General features: G+C 57.1%; 2 protein-coding genes across 2 annotated transcripts; one reads left to right on the top strand and one right to left on the bottom strand.

Moving 5' to 3' along the window:
- Nucleotides 1-1,561: 1,561 nt before the first annotated feature.
- On the bottom strand, nucleotides 1,562-11,330 carry VOLCADRAFT_116621 (uncharacterized protein; the record flags this gene model as incomplete). The annotated part of the gene is made up of 14 exons (XM_002947874.1): nucleotides 1,562-1,719; nucleotides 2,164-2,265; nucleotides 2,578-2,693; nucleotides 3,122-3,241; nucleotides 3,457-3,563; nucleotides 3,762-5,369; nucleotides 5,705-5,902; nucleotides 6,299-6,334; nucleotides 6,598-6,640; nucleotides 7,819-8,040; nucleotides 8,523-8,746; nucleotides 9,046-9,257; nucleotides 10,988-11,054; nucleotides 11,302-11,330. Coding segments are annotated over 14 exons (3,240 nt in total), but the record flags the coding sequence as incomplete, so codon positions are not given.
- A 2,778-nt stretch (nucleotides 11,331-14,108) lies between these two features.
- Nucleotides 14,109-15,441, top strand: VOLCADRAFT_116619 (uncharacterized protein; the record flags this gene model as incomplete). Its single annotated transcript, XM_002948020.1, has 4 exons — nucleotides 14,109-14,291; nucleotides 14,381-14,565; nucleotides 15,044-15,101; nucleotides 15,262-15,441. 4 exons carry the CDS (start codon nucleotides 14,109-14,111, stop codon nucleotides 15,439-15,441), a joined length of 606 nt encoding a protein of 201 aa, XP_002948066.1.
- Nucleotides 15,442-17,255: the final 1,814 nt, after the last annotated feature.

The following is a 17,255-nucleotide window of genomic DNA, read 5'->3' as shown; positions in this document are numbered from 1 at the left end:
GCCTTGTGCCAGTTTTGTGGTCCGTCAAACGACAGTCCCGGTATGGTAGCGCATACCTGTTTCCGAACTTGTGTCCAATAGAACCCAAGGGAATTCCCCGCAAACCTTTCAGTAGGCAGCATAGTAAACAAAAGCGCAGTGTTATCTGAAGATGTATGCCGGTAAGCCAGCCGAACATTATTTACCCATCAGCGCGCGCGCGTCTGAGCCGTACATTTCACGTATGCACCGGTTCAAATGGAAGGGTTCCGGGCGGTGCATGTCATATAGATGTTTGCAAGCCCATGCACTTGACGACGGCTGAGGCACACAACGTGACAAGTCACAGCGCATCAAGCTCGGCCTTAATCCCGACAAGCACTGCCACCACCACGGCAATGCAGGGCCGCGCGTCTTTTGAGCCATGAAAGCAATCTCGCGTCAACCGCACGTAACGGGGCGGGGTCTCGGGCCCGAAGTCCAGCTCCGCAGTGTTCAGGGACGGGTAGGAGCGCAGCCTCACGCCCGCACGCCACAGCGGGCGAGTACCATTCTGAAGCTCCCACAGCATGATGCCCAAAGAATAGATGCTGCGTGTGCATGGAGCCCCAGGCACGGCACAGGGTGCACAGCAAGTTCAGCATTTCAGGGTGGCGGATCAGCAATGTGCCTGTCATTGCAACAGACCCTGCCCACGAAGGCCATCAAGAACCTAGGCACTGGATAGCACAGAATCATGTGCACAACAGCGGAAAACGACCGCGGAAGAAGGGGAAGGGACGTCATAATCACCTATGCCATTTGCCGCGCCTTTTCGGAGATGCCGTAAAGTCCTAGATTCCTTGCGGACGGTTACAGGATGTCTGACACAGGTGCGCAACCCAGCACCTGAGCAGTGCTGCGTTGGGAACCCCTGTGCAGACTCGCCTTTACGACGTAAGCCAGGCACCAGCCTGGCAGATCCACTTGTCTATCAGGGTTGTGCTAATCTGAGACGTCAACAAGCCCGTGCAAATTCAACTTACTCGGCACTCTTCCCAACCTTGCCAGAGAGGACCACCTCCTGCGCAGGAGGGAACACGCAACAGCAATGCAAGGCGATGCAAGGCGAAGCGCAGATCGAGTGCTCCGCCAGGGTACGATAAAGCTCCCAAAGAAGGCAACACAGGAAGAGGTCGCGCTTCCGTGCAGGGCTGTGATGTTGCAACACAAACCTCCGTTGTCAACGTCACGCCAACATCTTTTCGGAGACAGCAGCAGCTCATAATGCGAGCCATACCATCCTATGCTATGCGATACGATTCACCTTCAGCACCCCAACCTCCCCACGTCGAAAACATGGTTAGCCCTGGATGTCCTAGCAAACGTCAAGTCATATGAGCTTCACCGCACTGCACTACTCGTAGTAGACGTATTGGGCACAAGGTGCCAAGAAGTACACCTGGACTAAATCCCATCCGTACTCGGACGCTTCATCGGCCAACCCTGTGACGATCTTAAGCTTAAACCTATGTACAGGACTTATGCACGGATCCACAGCACCCCAGGCTGCGGCCCTCAACACCCGAGCCAATCCACCCACCGGCGCGCAGTAGTACGGGGAGCCCTGGAAGAGGTTGGACATGTGCGACTCGCCTTCCGCCATGCGCACAGAGAGCCCAAAGTCCGCGACCTTGAGGCAGAAGCCCAGCGGTGTGCCGGGGGCGCGCACCAGCAGCACATTGTTCGGGTTGAGGTCACCTGCAGGGCGAACGGCCGGGCAACAGGCAATGGGCAGACAGACTAGTATCTTCGCGAGATTGTTCATCTTCCTAAACTTGACTTCAGGACCGCCACCCGGGCTACCGACCGGATAGAGTATAGCCTAGAAGGCGCATGGCCTAGGGCCCGCTGAAATTCCCATCGACATGTCACACAGCAGCTTGGCAAACAATGACGCACAAGAATGCCACCAACTGCGTAAAGGCAGCGCACACGAATCCACACGCAATAACGCTGAACCACTACTGAACATACTGTTGGAAACCTTTCTGCCTCCTACATCCCAACCATCCCAACCACAAGCACGACATTACTTGCTGACCCCCGGCCTCCTCCCGCCACCTACGACTCACACGCATAGGACGCGTTCGAGCCCCGTAACGCATACGCAAATAGCTTAGTATTATCACCTCTCAAACCCACCGTGTACGATGTTCTTGTCGTGTATGTGCTGCAGGCCCCGAGCGACCATGAGCGCAGCCTCCACGTAACGACGAGCTGCATGGAGGCTGCTGGTTGGCCGCCCTGGTACATCAGAAGGCACCGGCTCAAGCGTGGGGCGCTGCTGCTGCTGATGTACAGCCGAAAGGGCCCCCGGGCCCTGCGCGCTGCTGCTGGGCCCCGAGCGCACTGCTGGCGGCAATGAAGGTGATGGCACCGAGGCCTCGTTCCCTGGCGAGCCCCGACTGCAGTTATTGCCATTCACGCTGCTGCTGCCGCTGCTGCCACGGCTGACGCTGGTGGCTGCTGTAGCTGCCGCGCCTGCTGCTGCTGCAGCTGCCGCGGAGCTGCTGGCGGGGGCATCACCCCGGCTTGCACTGCCAACGCTGCCCTCACCAGACGGGGAGTCCTTGCGCATCAGCCCCACGGAGGGCAACTTGAGCTTGGGGCGCGTGCCGGAGGGCTTGGGTGGAGTTAGGAAGAAGCCACAATCCACAAGACGACGCAACGGCCTGGGGAAGGAGCGGAGTCCTTGAGGTTTCTCACACATGGGTGAATGGACAAGCGGCTTGGTGATGCACTTGCATCTTTGCGCCACTGCTAGGGTCATCTCCCCACTCGGACACGGAGCGCGGAACGGCGTTACCTAGCAAACCAAACTGCTGTTCGACTGCACAGGTTCCGGAGCTATTCCACTTGACATTTCGCGACTCCCAGGACGCATTCACATGCACTTGGATCACCAGCCGTCAGTGATACGCGTGCCAGCAAGACGTGCTTCTGCGTACCCTAGCAAGCCACATGAACTTCACTAGCAAGGTATCCCTATGTGTCCTAGCTCTCGGGTCTGGCTCCGGGTTAAGCAAAGAATGCAGTCTGACTGGGCATGCACGGATTCAGCAGTGCAATATGCCCTGCGGACTGACACGCGGAAACGCACCCGGCGTCGCAGTACTCCTGGATGATGAGCAGGCGCCAGCCACCACCCTGCCGCGCCAGCTCTTGTGAGATGGACGCCAACTCGTGCTCCACCTCCCGCAGCTCGTACGAGTATGTCGTGCTGCAGTAAGAGATTGTGGTTGTGCAATTATGCCATCAATGGCGCAGGTCAATTACGTCAGGAATGGCGCAGACGCGCTCAGTTCTAGAGCGCGTAACCGCGTAACGGACGTAACGAACTGTCCTGACTGGTGAAGGCATCCACGGAACCCCTAGACCCAGCAACCTGCACACGACAAGCATGCAACTAGGCCTCCAGGACAGGGATTGACTTACACAATATTGGGATGCGCAAGGTTGGAGCTAATGGCCGCCTCCATGAGGACGCGGCCCTGCTGGCGAGCGCTGCTGTCGCTGTTAAACACCATGGACTTGACCGCCACCTGGGAACCAGACGCACCGGGAGGGATGCCACCAGTTCAATTGTGGCGACAGCGGACATGCAATTTAAATAAAGAAACGTATGTGGGCAAAATTCATGGTGGGGCAGCACCAGCCGACCATACCATGGCTGGACAGCCAGAAGCGCAAACGTCTGCCCAGAAGCCCGCCCCGCTCCCCTCCACCGCTTCCTGGCTCACCGGCAGTCCACGCCAGGTGCCTCTGTATACCGTCCCGTGAGCGCCTTTGCCCAGCATGCCATGCACCTCCAGCTGCCGGTCGTTGAAGTCCCGACCCAGAACCTGAATCATTTGGTGCATCTGCTCCAGCGCTGCAGAGCCTGTCGTTCCCAGCACGCTCTGGGTCTGGGAGACGATGGAAGTGCTCGGCACGGAGCTCATACCCGCAACACTCGCCACCCGATGTGTGTGGCGACTCGCGGGACCATGCTGACCCAATGCTGTGTTGCTCGGCGGCCGGTCGAAAGAGTCAGTGCCCTGGCTAGCGCCGTGCCCCGCGGGCACGTTAGCCGCACTGGCGGCAGTGGAGCCGCTGCCGCTACCAGGCGGCGGGACTACCGCCCGCTGCCGCACATCACCGCTGGTGCTAGGACTGCTGGCGGCTGCAGCAGAGACTTGGGCGCTAGCTCCAACGCCGCCGCCGATCGGCAGCACGGCGCAGCTGCTGGTGTCATGGCTTGTAACACCGGTGATGGAAGTGCTGCGGCCGGTGGGCCCAAGTCCGCCGGACGCAGAGCCAGAGGCGGTTCCGGAGCCCGTCGCCTTCAGCCGTGAAGCTTCCAAGTCGCTACGCCGTGCGTCGGGCCTTAGGACTTGACTGCTGTTCGTCAGGTCGTTACTAGGGTTGGCAAGGTCCAAGCTACCACCAGTGGGTCCGACGCCGCCGCCAGGGCCCCCCGGCGCACCCTCACGCAAATCCGCACCGCCGCTGCGGAGGTACTTCGCGTAGGCGCCATCGCGCCGCGCTGCGTCATCCTCAGCTGCGTAGCGCCGTCGCCGCCGCCGTACCGCTAGCAGCGCTGCCCCCCCAACCGCCAGCGCCACCACGCCGCCCACAACACACCCAACGACGACACCAACCTTTCCCCCTTCGAGTCCCCCGCCGCCACTGCTCGGACTAGCCCTCAACGGTGCTACGAAGCTAACCAGTCCAACCTCACCATGCGCCGCCACTGGCATCCTGAACGTGACGTCCGTGAGCGAGTATCGCTGCGTTGATCCTGAGGCCAGCCGCAAGTACGACGAATTGTACGAATCGATTCGCACCGCCGTGAAGAACGCCTTGACTGCTGCCATCAGTGCAGCGTCGAAGGTCGGCGCCGGCGCCGTGCTTGCCGGGAGAAGGCATTGCAGTAGAAGCCGCAACTCCGCTTCACTCACCAGCACTGTGCAGTTCTCCAAGACGACCCCCGGTGTGCCGTCGTCCATCAAGACACCCCAAATCGGACTCACCAGGACGTCCAGCGGCGACTGCGGGTCATAGGCCGCTGACCGCGCTGGAAGGGTCCCCAGCACCAGCGCCCGCAGAACAAGTTCCGAGCTATCAATGCCCACCACTTCCAGCATATTCAGGCGGCCGCCGAAGTCCAGGCGCACTGCTCGCAGGCCCGTACCGACACCCACTACGACCCTGCCCTGCACCCCGATGATAGCATCGCCACCGTTGGCGCCGGCGTTTGGCAGCGGGCGCGGCAGAAGGTCGACATCAGTGAGGGAGAAGTTGGCGACGAGCAAGATCCAGCGGTACCCCTTGCTATCTGACTGCATCGTACTGGGCGAGAGCGCAATCTGCATGGTCGGAGTGGGATGCAGGAGTGCACAGCAGTAGTAAAGCGCGGACGGAACGGCACGGTATGATGCAGTAAGCAGGAAATTAGACCCAAAGGGGGCATGCCGTCGCCCCTCTTTAAAGATGCCTGCTACACACGCCACACATGCACCGCACACGATAACCTAGCCACCGCCGCCGCGCAGATAGCCAAGCAGGCAGAAAGGTGCACAAGCTGGCTGGCAGGCCCGTAGGCCGGTGAGGTAGTCGCCCCCTAGTGCCACACATACATGAATGCACGCGATCCTTAGGAATTCACAGTAACAACATCATTCATTCACGAGTACGCGCGTACCAGCATATCTGACATGTTCATGACTTGCCGCACTGCGGAGAGGGGCACTCCGTCCTCCAGCAGCTGCTGCAGGCCGAGACTGAGGGGCAGCAACGGATAGCCCCCATCGAAGGAGTCCGTAAGGCGAACGGAGCTGTAGGTGACAGTGTACGCCTTGACGGCATCATAATATATCCCGCTGTCATTAACCTTGAGGATCTGCTTGCGGCGGGGAGGGGGCAAAAAGGGGCCGGCGCGGTCCGGTTACGGTGCACGCCTAGCGCCGCGGTGCGACCCTATTTCGCAGTGTTGCACAGAGCTTCACAGGGCTTCATAGCAGGGCGTCATTTTGCATTGTTTCTCAGGCGATGAAGGGAGTGGCTCTCAAGGACTGTGTGCTTGACAACGCATTGGTAATCTACTGCAGACCACATCCGATTACGTTTGCAAGGTGTCGCACGCAAACCCAATCCGTGACACGGCTCAATCATACACCTTGACGTGGCAAGGCGTACAACCAAACCTTGCTTCGTAGCCCACCTCCCTCTGGCCCCCTCATAAAAACCGGCTAAACCATGTACGCACGACGCCAGGTGCTCCTAGGTTATGGCCCACCTTCATATCACTGACGTTTAACCAAGCCGCCTGAGCCTGTGAGCACACGAACAAATAGCAATCCGCAATAAAGAAAGGGGCTACGGAAGTCTCCGTCGATGCCATCCGATGAGCATGTGACGAAACTCGCTCAAAAAACTGTGCGCTTGGTCCTTACGACCCGGCCATGAAGCAGCGTTGCTTAATGGCTCGCCGAGGTCATTACTGCGTTAGCTGGTTCCCCTGCCTGCTCACGCTTCACAGCCCCCGTCGCAGTACATGTCCGCATAGGAGCACATGCTTCAGGCAGTTTCACGTACCTGGTCCTCGGGCACCGGTGAGACCAGGTACTTAATCCAGTACCTGCGCACAACCAGCAGCAACAGCCCAAGGAAGGGACGCGACCGACCGAAGGCTCGCTTCCATAAGGGATTCCTGCCTCTTGTTGTCTGCTGGGCTTCACGCATAGCCCGAGCCCAATGGCCTTAAATTGATATGTTCCCGGTGTGTGACGGGGGAATGTGCACGAACAGCGAGGCACGCATGGACTTAGCAAGCATAGGAAATTATGGAAAACTCCAGCCTAGAGGACCTTGACGAGACCCGGGGCCGGGCAGAGGGACATGCGCAGAGGATTAGCCAAGCGCGTAGGACACTGTTCCCCCTTCCCATCCCACACCAACGGCGGCGCTGGGGCGCTAAGCCACACAAGCCACAGGTGGCGAAGCCTATGGCGAGCTGTGTGCAAGTTAATGCTCGGCGCAGGCAGAGCAGTATTAGTCGGCATGACTACAGTTACACCCCCTGTATACGCTAAACCCTCCAAATCCCAAAGCAATCTGCCTCTCTGCGGCTCCTCGGTCACCCGGTCCTAGGCGTAATCCCACCGCGCCCAGGTAGGGTGCACTTACTTCATGTACCTTAGCTCCTCGGCAGGCGTCACCAAGGTCGTGTTTGTGATGTGCAGCTGCCTGTCAGTTCTGTCGGCACAAATGCAGAAAGGCAGACACGCAGGTAGCTTAATACTTATGGGTGAGGAGACCAAGGAGCCCCTTCTCCGTGTGCAAGGGACATCGCACATCAGACGGCTTATATCCCAGCGACTCGGGAAATGCGCATCCGGGGCTCAGGAGGGCGGGGAACCAGGTTGGGTGCGTGGGTAAAGAGGTTACCGGACACGAACCTGTACGGGTGTGTCACAGACGCGTGTCCACCGATGTTATCGAATCAGAAGAGGTGGATCCGCACTGCATATGGGGCTACCGTTTTAGGCCTAACCACATGCGCCACAGGCGTCTAACATCTATGTGTTGGTAGCCACGGTGCTAGTGCCCACATCGTCTTTTACACGTTCGAGGTGCTACAACTACCGTCACATCGCCTGTACACAAGATCCAGTTGCCATGCATGCGGCTGTTCCCTTCAACCTCTCCTCTCTTCCCCCCTCTCTTTCTTTCACACACACATGTATACACACACACACAAACGGCGGTTACATTTTATTCACAAAGTCCGCTGTGGAAGGTTGGCTCCCCGCACACCTGCGGAACGCCCAGACGCGGTGTGTGACCATCGAAAACGCTGCGGCGGCGAAGGCGGGGCTAATATAGCTGGGCGCCAGGTTGACGCAGGTAAGGTTGATAAGTCCAACGCTGACGGCAGGTAGCAGGTCCCACAGCGTCACCATCAACTGGAAGTCCAACACCGGCCTGTTCAGTCGCGACGACCCCACCAGCTGTACGTGGTTGCCCACTGGGACAGGGCTGCGGGGCCAGGAGCTACACAACCCGACGGGGATAAAGCCGGCCAACGCCACAAGAAACCGTGAGGACAGAAGACGGACGAGAGTAGGAGGTTAAGCGGGCGCGCACGTCAGCCCGTCATTCGTGTGCATGTACGGGTATGGGGGGTAAGAGGCCCAACGACAGGTGCAGGGACAGCTCTACGTGTCGTCCTAAAACAGACGTCATAACGTTCTATCGTCCAGGCAGGCACAAAAAAGGCACGAGATCGCAGACAGCGGCCATGCTATGCTGCGCCTTGTATCCTATGTGGGCCCAATGCACGCTAATATTGGTCGCAATGGACGGGGGTTACCAAAGCAGCCACGACGCATCATCCTGTGCCTGGTGCCCAACTCCCAAGCCGACGCAGCCCTCCCTCTTCTTCACATTTTGGCCTCGTCACGCCACCTCGCCTTTTGCTCCGGGCCCTTTGCCCAAATCCATACGTTACCGCAGCGTACCTATTAGAAATAGCAATATCCGCTGCCAGCACAATTGTGACGTTGGCCGCAACCGCCTCCATGTACGAGACAAACGCATTCAGCAGCTCCGTGGCGTTCCCCACGGATGTGAACCAACAGGGGGGTTCGGGTGCTGCCCCAGCGGACGGGCAGGTGAGGGTCACATTCCGCAGGCTGGTGAAGCCGTCCTGCCACGTCATGAAATGGATGGAGCCCCGCCAGAGCTGCAGGCCAGCGTATACATGACCGACGGTTAGCTCATGATACGGAAAGTCCGAGCCCGGGCATGCAGAGGGCTGCGGGGCCGTGGCCTATCTTGTGCGCCATCATAGGACCCCGCCCAGGCATAGTACCGACGAGCTCCCAAGCGGAAGTGCAGCTAGGAGTAGTTGTTTATGCCTTGAAAGAAAATGGATATACATCTGAGGGGAGGTCTACATAATGCTTAGGCACCGGCAGGCAAAGCGACGAGGCGGCGACTGCCGTCAGTGCATGTGCCATGCCGCCGTGCTGTTGTACCTACCATGATGCTGCCCGCAACATCATGCGACGAGCAAAAGTACTCCTGATACTCAAGCACGCTGTCGCATCCGGTGCGCAGCAAAACGTTTTGCATGCTGAGGCCTGTGGCGTTGACGATGTCTATCGCCGTGGGTTGCAGGAAAGGGGCCGACCCGGTGGGGCGTCCCACCGAGACGTTGAGAGCTGTGACGCACGCGAGAGTGACGTTTTGACCTGCAGTCGTGACATGTGCGGTGTGTCGCGTTGGTCATCCGCGGGCCTGCATCAAGCCGCAGGTGCGGAATTGCTGACTTTGCCGGGCCGACCACACCTGCTGCGGCCTGCAACGACCCGGTGCCAACTCCAAAATCCCAAGTCCTTGCCACAGGAGAAGCTAGTCCTCCATCCGCAAGCTGCTCTGTTGTCAGTGTTGAAAGGCTCTCCGCGGGACCTTGCGGCCCTGCAGGACAGCCTATATCCAAGGGCTGCTGTTCCAGTTGTGGCTGACCAGTACGTGCGAGACTGATCAGACATGCAAGCAGCAGCAGCCCTCGGCTCGTGCGATTCGGCATCCGCCACGACATCGGAGCTAGAATCCCGACTTGCTAGGCTATGCATACTGATTCATGCACAACGTCATGCATACGTTGTATTGCTGTTTTGCCGGTTCGGTTGCGCTGCACGGTTCGTAGGCAGCAAAGTCGACAGTTTAGGCCTTCCGACGCTAATGTCCGTCCAAAACAGCACAGACATAAATCTTTATTATGTTGGGCTTCCATCCCAAGGACGCAGTTGTTACAGTCTGACATACGGCATGCTCTGCCAGCAATAAAAACGACCTATGGCTCTGATCGTACCTTTCGACATCGCCTCCCTACAAGCTGCGCATGTGTACTTATGGGTCCTGATATTTACCTGGTGTTTGTCAATACGTGTGACTCTACAACCTTCTTGTGCTTTTATCAAATGCGTTTGACCTGGAAAATTTTATTCTTAAGAAAATGAATGCTACGCAAGCCCGGTTGGATACGACATCCGTTCAGAAATGATTAAGAAGAGGCGTGATGACCGATAAGCCAAACATCGTGCTTCCGATTGGTACGGATCGCGGCTTCGTCGAACGAACGTGTGCATCGCGTCTCCGGCCCGTGCAGAAGCGGCTAGAGTCCTTCTAGACTTCAGCACGGCCGAAACGCACATTGACGGACAGATCTATTGACCGGAACGTGAAACGTGGAAAAACTTAAGAGGGCGCCATAAATATATCGTCCACCAAATCACCTACCCTCCACGGCATCCTCCAACCCATGTCAGCGGGCAACTTGAGTCCAGCAACTATAACCTCTAGCGCCCTTCTGCCCGCGCTTTGCAACGGCAGGACGCGACCGCGTCAACACTATAGCCCGGCCAATACGTTCACGGAGGGTCTGCCAACATTGTCATGGCTTCCGGGAAGAGCCACCGCTTGCAATGATCCGCCAGCACAGGCCCCCTCTCTGCTGCTGTCGGGGCATAGCCATCATATTGGCCGCTTACTGCAACTAACTGCGACTGCGCACTGGTGCTGTACTTGCAAACTGTACTCGCATCCTGCCCTGGGACTGACACCATTAGGACACATTCCAATGGCCAAACCTAATGTCAGAAGCCCGTAGATACCGGCCTCCCACGGCAACACCATGATTACCAAAAGCCATGGACATTAGTCCCCGAATGGCTCCGGGCCACTCCGCATAAGTCGAAAGCTGGCCTTAAAAGTAGTTGCACGGGCCGCTGTCATAAACAGAGGCAACTGGCCTTCCTACGGAATGTGCAGCGTCGTTTACATGCAATAGCCGCTGAACGGCCGGCTTGTTGGGAAATCCCCTGCCCTGGCATCCCCTCGATATCAATTTACTTGTGGGGCAAAACCCACAGCCGCATAAGCGAGTTAGCTCCGGCCGTGTCATCATCGCTTTCCTCACTGTTGCCGTCCCCGGAGCTGTCGCTGCTGAAGCGACCCATAGGTCTTCCACAAGCCCAACTCACTACCTGCAGAGCAGCAGCATGGGGATTAGGACCCGCTTAACCCAGGCGGACGAGACCGCAAAGACGGAGTCGCGTACGGCATTAACGACACGTCCACAGCTATGGACGGATCATGGAGCCATCGTCTCATGCAATCAACCGCAGTGGCTGCTCCTAATAACAGCTCAGAACCATTTTACTGGCAGCTGCTACGGTACAACCGTTCACAGCAATTGAATGGAGGCCCGTCACTCGTGAAAGAAATCCGCACCTGCTCCGTCCGCGGAAACTTGAGTGCAGCTGCGCGGGTGGGCGCCATGCACCGCAAAGCACTGGAGCTCAGCCAGGCGGGACCGTTGGGACCCAGCACGCGACCAGACCAGCGTAGGAGTGCACGGGGCCGCCCTGCCAGGGCCAGACGCAGTTCCACCCCGGAGCAACGACATGCGGCAGGTAATCAAAGACGGCACAGGATCACAAATACAACAGATACAACGCAGAGGTACATGCACCACTTGCAATTACCGTGCAGCTGCGGTCACTTCGCAATACACCGTCGAAGCTGGCTTGCCCAGGCGCCGCTTGTTTGTATCCAGGATGGACCGACATACCGGCTCCGGTTCCCGCTGTTCACCTCTTTAGATTGCGGGTGGTTTGCACGCCGTCACAAGTTCATTCCAGCCGCAGACAACCGCCAACTAGACTGTGGCCAGCTTGAGGTTTGGCAACAGTTGTCACTCTCGGTTTAGGCCGAACCACTCTAGGTCCGCAATTCGCAGGGCACACCTGCTGCAGCGCGTTGGAACTGGAGGTAGGCGGATGCCGCCGACGTTCCCGAGCCGGACGGGCTACGCTGGACAGAAGACACCCTCCCTTGGAATGTCAGGTCGTATAGCGCGTGCCAGACGCTGTCGGCGCCACGTGACAGCTCTCTCCAAGACCTCTCATCGCGTTGTTGAATGGGCAAAAGAAGGGACGATTATAAGGCATGATTACTGCTTGGCCTGGCTGTAACCAATATGCATTCCTCCATGCAAGGCGCATCCCAGCTCCGCAGAGTACCTCCGGAGGGTAAGCCCTCGGTATGTTCTGATGTGATCTCCTAAAGGGAAGTCACCCAGCAACGGCAACATATTGTCGCCAAGGAGCACCTGTTGACGCAAGCGCAACGCGCCAGCTCCACCGGGCCCAGATGGCCGAAGACGGCCTCCACCACCTCCACCGGCAGATCGTCCAGTGCGGACCGATCGGGTGCGCCTGCTCCCTTCGCCTCCTCGTCCTCCGGACCGCCATTCGTCTTGTCACCTGCGTGCCGATTCCCGACACCATGAGGCGACCTCAATCTGCAATCGCTGCTGCAACTCTCTGACACTGCAACTGCTGACTGTCCCTAACGGCGTTTTACAAGCCAGCATCAAGAGATCAGCCCCGCGTTGTTCCCTGCTTTGGAACGCAGGCAGGCCTTGCAGGCTCGACAGTCGGTCCTTTAGAGCCCAACACGAAGGTTCACTCCTTACAGTTACAGTCACAGTGTCCGCCGAAGTGCAGACAAGGCCCATGAACCGACCGTTAGTGGAAGTTTGTGTTACTGTGTCGGGGGCGACGATCTCCGTCCTCCCGCTCCCGTTTGAGCGCGAAGCGCCTCCAGAGTTGAAACTGGAACTTACTGAAACAATCCTTACAGGGCATTGCCCCAGCTCTGACTTAGCAAAGGGACCCTCACCTCGCCGTGCAGAGCGCCTCATTTGCACGACTGTGCGCTTTTGGGCCGCCAGCACCAGCATCCTGCAGGCGCCATGCCACATGCGATACGCCATGTGCAGCATTCGGCGTGCCATACCAATACCGTGAGGCCGTGGCTGCAACTGCAGAAGGACACTGTCCGTTGATGCACTCCTCCCTTACGAACCAGTGTCAATATAGGGTTGGGGAAAAGGTCAACAGAGCATTCGCATCCGGCAAAATTTATCCTGGCCCCAATTGGGCCGGCCAATTGCGAGGTGTCGCCAGTGTTGTTGCCTAGGGACAAGTCGCTCGGCGTCCGATACCTGTGCACGATTGCTCATACCATATCCATACCAACCAACCAAACCCAGCACAGAGCCCCTGCATGCCTCCGCAACATGGTGTACAGAGACGTACCGCTTTTGTTTCGGCAGGACCCGCACTGCTGCGGCGATGAGCTGGTCGAGTGTCCGGTCTAGCCTTCCCATCCTGCAAATAGCAGCGTGGGCTACGTGACCTGCGCTGCAGGAGATATTGCAACGGCTGCAAGGATGGTTAATACACAGCTCTGGTGAACTTCTGGGGTTACCTTTCAGCCTGTTGCAAAGCGACCTGTAGATCTCCAAACATGGAGACTTGGACGGCCTGCCGACGTGGGGCCGCGTCCCCAACCATCATCACAGCACATTCTCGTACATACCAGCCAATGAGAATCAAGACAACAAGGAATACCTTAACAGCATCTCGTGTAAATGCCGTCTCGAAAAGTATCTGTAGCTCCCTCATCGCTCGAGCGTTGTGTTCCCTGTGAACCAGCGCACCACAAGGGGTATCCCCCCTGGGTATTGTAGGCTGTATCCAACAGAGCTTCGACTGGCGGGGATTTCTATGTGCAGATTATGTGTCCGGAGGTGCGTGTCAATACGCGCATGGATGAAGCTGGGTATTCGAAAACGTGCTTTTGGGGGCTAGGTTCTGGGACAAGCCTTTTTCCACCTGCCGCGCGCCAATGCAGCGCGTAGTCTTCATCCTCGGCTACATGCGGGATGACGGATAACTACTACCGGTACATACATTTTTTGTCTCACCATGTCGAAAGAGCCCAGCCAAGCCGAAGTCGTTGGTAGCGCTCACAAGTTAACCTCCCGCTATCGCTGTCGCTACCTGAACTGTAAGGCATACTGCAAAGCTCATTTAAGCGAGAAACCAACTTTCAGGGCACATGATGAAGTATGATGTACGGATTGTCCGAATTGACAGCCCGCTGCGAGGACATGCGTGCGCTTGTGCTATTGCCTAACTCTCATGGGTTATTACGTATGAGTTCTATTTGGCTAGCTTAACTGGGTAGCCATGCCTCTCCTGCTTGATTCGGAAGACCCAAAGGCACCAATTGGCTTTGATTTATCGACTTCTTCGACGTTATTCTGGAGGCCAGTTCCTGTCCTTGTGAAGCAACAGGACCGGGAAGACCAGCATGAAGCGTTGACAGTTCGCATTTTGACTGGTTATGCGCGTCAGAACCACAACCTTCGGGTGCGCCGTAGTTCGTAGCTATGGCTGCATATAAGTGTTTTACGGGCGAAACGGATTGAACAAGTGAGAAACACATTTCGTTCCAACAGATACTCCGCATTCACATCTCCAACGACTCCGACCTGTACTTCCTTCACACACTTGAAGTCAGCGAAGAGGACTTCCAGAGCTTAAAAAATGATCAGGGCATCCTGGTGGACTTCGCCAGCTTTCCGGGCAAGATTATCAGCTTGCTGGAGAAATGCATTGCTGCGCAGCCAGGGGATTCGCCCAGGTGCGCAGGACCCGAACACGTGTGGATGTCCTTTTGCAAATGCAGCTGCCCAGGAAGGAAAGATCTGGGTTTTTGTTTTAATCTTAACCACGTGTCAGGGTTTGCGGGGCCCCCCCTCTATGACACCCCCAAACTTGCGCAGACTCATTCAACTTAGAAAAAGATGCCCCGCAGATTTCAGGCCGTAATGATGGTCCGCGGTAATGAATCTCTCTTCAAGATCGTTGAGATAAATGACTTCAAGCAGCTGCCGCACATCACGCTTGCTTTCAGACCTGGCAACGATTCGGTCGTAAAGCAGGCAAGTTGAACCTCCCCACTTAACCGCATACAAAACGTGGGAAGCGTGCTACTGGGCAAAATCTGTTATCCGGAGTGCCCACGCGGATTACCGAGGGGGCCATGGAAGGCTGCAGACTGGCGTTTACATCGTACCTGCCAACCCGAGACATGCCCCTTGACAGTTCCTTGCCTTCAGACTTACGGAGGTCAAGGGTAATTGCCAGGAGCTGTCAGACGCCCTAGATCGGACGAAGGTAAGTGTGCCTTTCGTCTGGCCAACCCTCTCGCGCGTGCTGGTGGTCTCGGCCGCATGTATCGCCGATGTGCCTTAGCCAGGTCCAAGAACCGACCAGTCCTCCTGCAAGAGCCGCGCTGCATTGTGAAGACCCTTTTGTCCCCTGCAACGTTTGGCAGGACGAGCGTGACAGCGCATCGGCGCAGTTGATGCAGTGCCGCCAACAACTGGCAGAACTCCGGGAGCAGTACGACAAGCACCTTCTAGAAGTGCAGGCGCAGGCCAAAACGCATCAGGCCTCGGCGCATGAGGAGCGGCTTCGAGAGAAGGCTCAACTGAAGGACCAGCATGAGCGGTAGGCTTAAATAGAATTGTTTAATGTATACATGCTGTGGGCACCTGAAAGGAGCACAAACACGAGCATGCAAGATCTAATAGCCGAAGAACCATAGACTGAATAGCTTGGCAAAAGAAAAACTGAAGGAACAAGGGGAAAAGGAGATACACTGCAGCAAGGGGCTGAACATGTAACCCAAGTCAGTGCGCTTCGACAGCGAACCTGCATGCTACCTACGTTTCTTTTATTAGGTTGTTCAAAGCCCATGCAGCATGCGTTTTTACCCGTCTGAGGGGCGATGCCACCAAAATGCATGTGGATTATTGCGTGTGCAGTTGCATCCTGTAAAGGCTTGCAGTTCGTCCTCGACCGTCACGCAATGATGGTCCCCAGCCCGTACGCACGGGTTCCCTGGCTTGCTTGCCGAGTTGGGCTGTCAGAGGTCGAACTTCAGGACGGGCCACGAATGCGGACATGCGGCGTGTTGAAGCAAGCCGAACGCACGCGGATCTAGGAACAAGCTGTAGGCAAGACTGGAAGTGATAGTGAAATGGAAAACTAGAAACAGCTTTTAAGCCGATAGCGTGCTCATTAAGGGGATTGCTCGATACGCACTGGTTGCAGAGAGTGTGGGGAGCTCGAGAAGAGGTTCCGAGACCAAATTGCGAGCCTCAATTCTCGGCTGGGAGAGCTGGACTCGGAGAACAGGAAGTTGAGGGAAATCAAGTATGAGCTCGACACCAAGGTACGCTGAGGAACTCATGTGCATATTAATATGAAGTTGCACGATGCAGAAGCCGTAGATTGCGGACATATGGTCCCCCTTCCGTAATAGCCGAAGTGACATGTTGTAGGATGCCGTCCAGGGCCTACCCAAGGATAATTAATGTTCGTATGGCTCCCGGCTTCTGGTACCCTACCTGTCTGTTGCGCTGGGGATAGGTGTCGGAGTTGAGCCACAAGTTGGGCACCGCGGAAGGCAGTAACCGATCACTGGACGAGGAGAGTGGGCGGCTGCGCACTCTCAACCAGCAGCTGTCCATGGCCAAGCATGAGCTGGAGATACAGGTTAACGAGTCGCGGGCAAAGCTACTGGCGCTGGAGGAAAAGGTACGGTAACGCTTTAGCTTGGGTTGGATGGGCTTGATCGGGGGCCTTCCATGTTGTTGGGTGCCGGTTGGCGTGGACCTGTACGCCCAGTAAGGTGCTGGTATGCACTGCTTGTGGTTGTTTTGTTGGTTTACAGGGCAAGCAATTTCCTTGTCGCGTCCGGTCCACAGGCGCAGTCCCAAGCGGATGTTGTGGAGCAGCAGCGCGGTCGTTTGCGCGATATGGAAGGCGCGATGAGGCAGAGCGAGCAGCGATGTGCTGATCTGCGCGAGGCGGTCGCCGCTGCGGAGGCCCGTGGGAAAGAGGCACAGGCGGAAGTCCTCAAGGGCAATCAGATCATCGAGAAGCTGACGGTACGTACTTCCGATAGCCCTATCATGCAAGGAGTGCTTGCACGGCGACTGTATTGGGCTAGCTTCTTAGTGTTGTAATTATGCGGTTCACTGTGGGCCTGTGCTACTGCCTATCCCCAGACGGATCTGCGGTTGGCCAAGGAGAAAACCAAGCGCAAGGCCGCTATCATCGCGCGGCAGGAGGAGGAGCTGCAGCATAGAGAGCAGACGCTGGCGAATGCCATGCGAGACCTGGCTTCACTAAGCCAGCAGCTGGAGTCCCAACGTGTTGAATTGAGCGGGCTGCAGACCGAGAACGAGTCACTGCGTGGCAAACTGGAGGATAGCAAGCAGCAATTACAGAGCAACGAGCAGATGATACGGTGGCTGAACC

This window comes from Volvox carteri (assembly GCF_000143455.1).
Source record: "Volvox carteri f. nagariensis unplaced genomic scaffold VOLCAscaffold_8, whole genome shotgun sequence".
Lineage (NCBI taxonomy): Eukaryota > Viridiplantae > Chlorophyta > Chlorophyceae > Chlamydomonadales > Volvocaceae > Volvox > Volvox carteri.
Note: the sequence above shows the minus strand (reverse complement) of the source record. Positions and strands in the feature narration are given on the sequence as shown.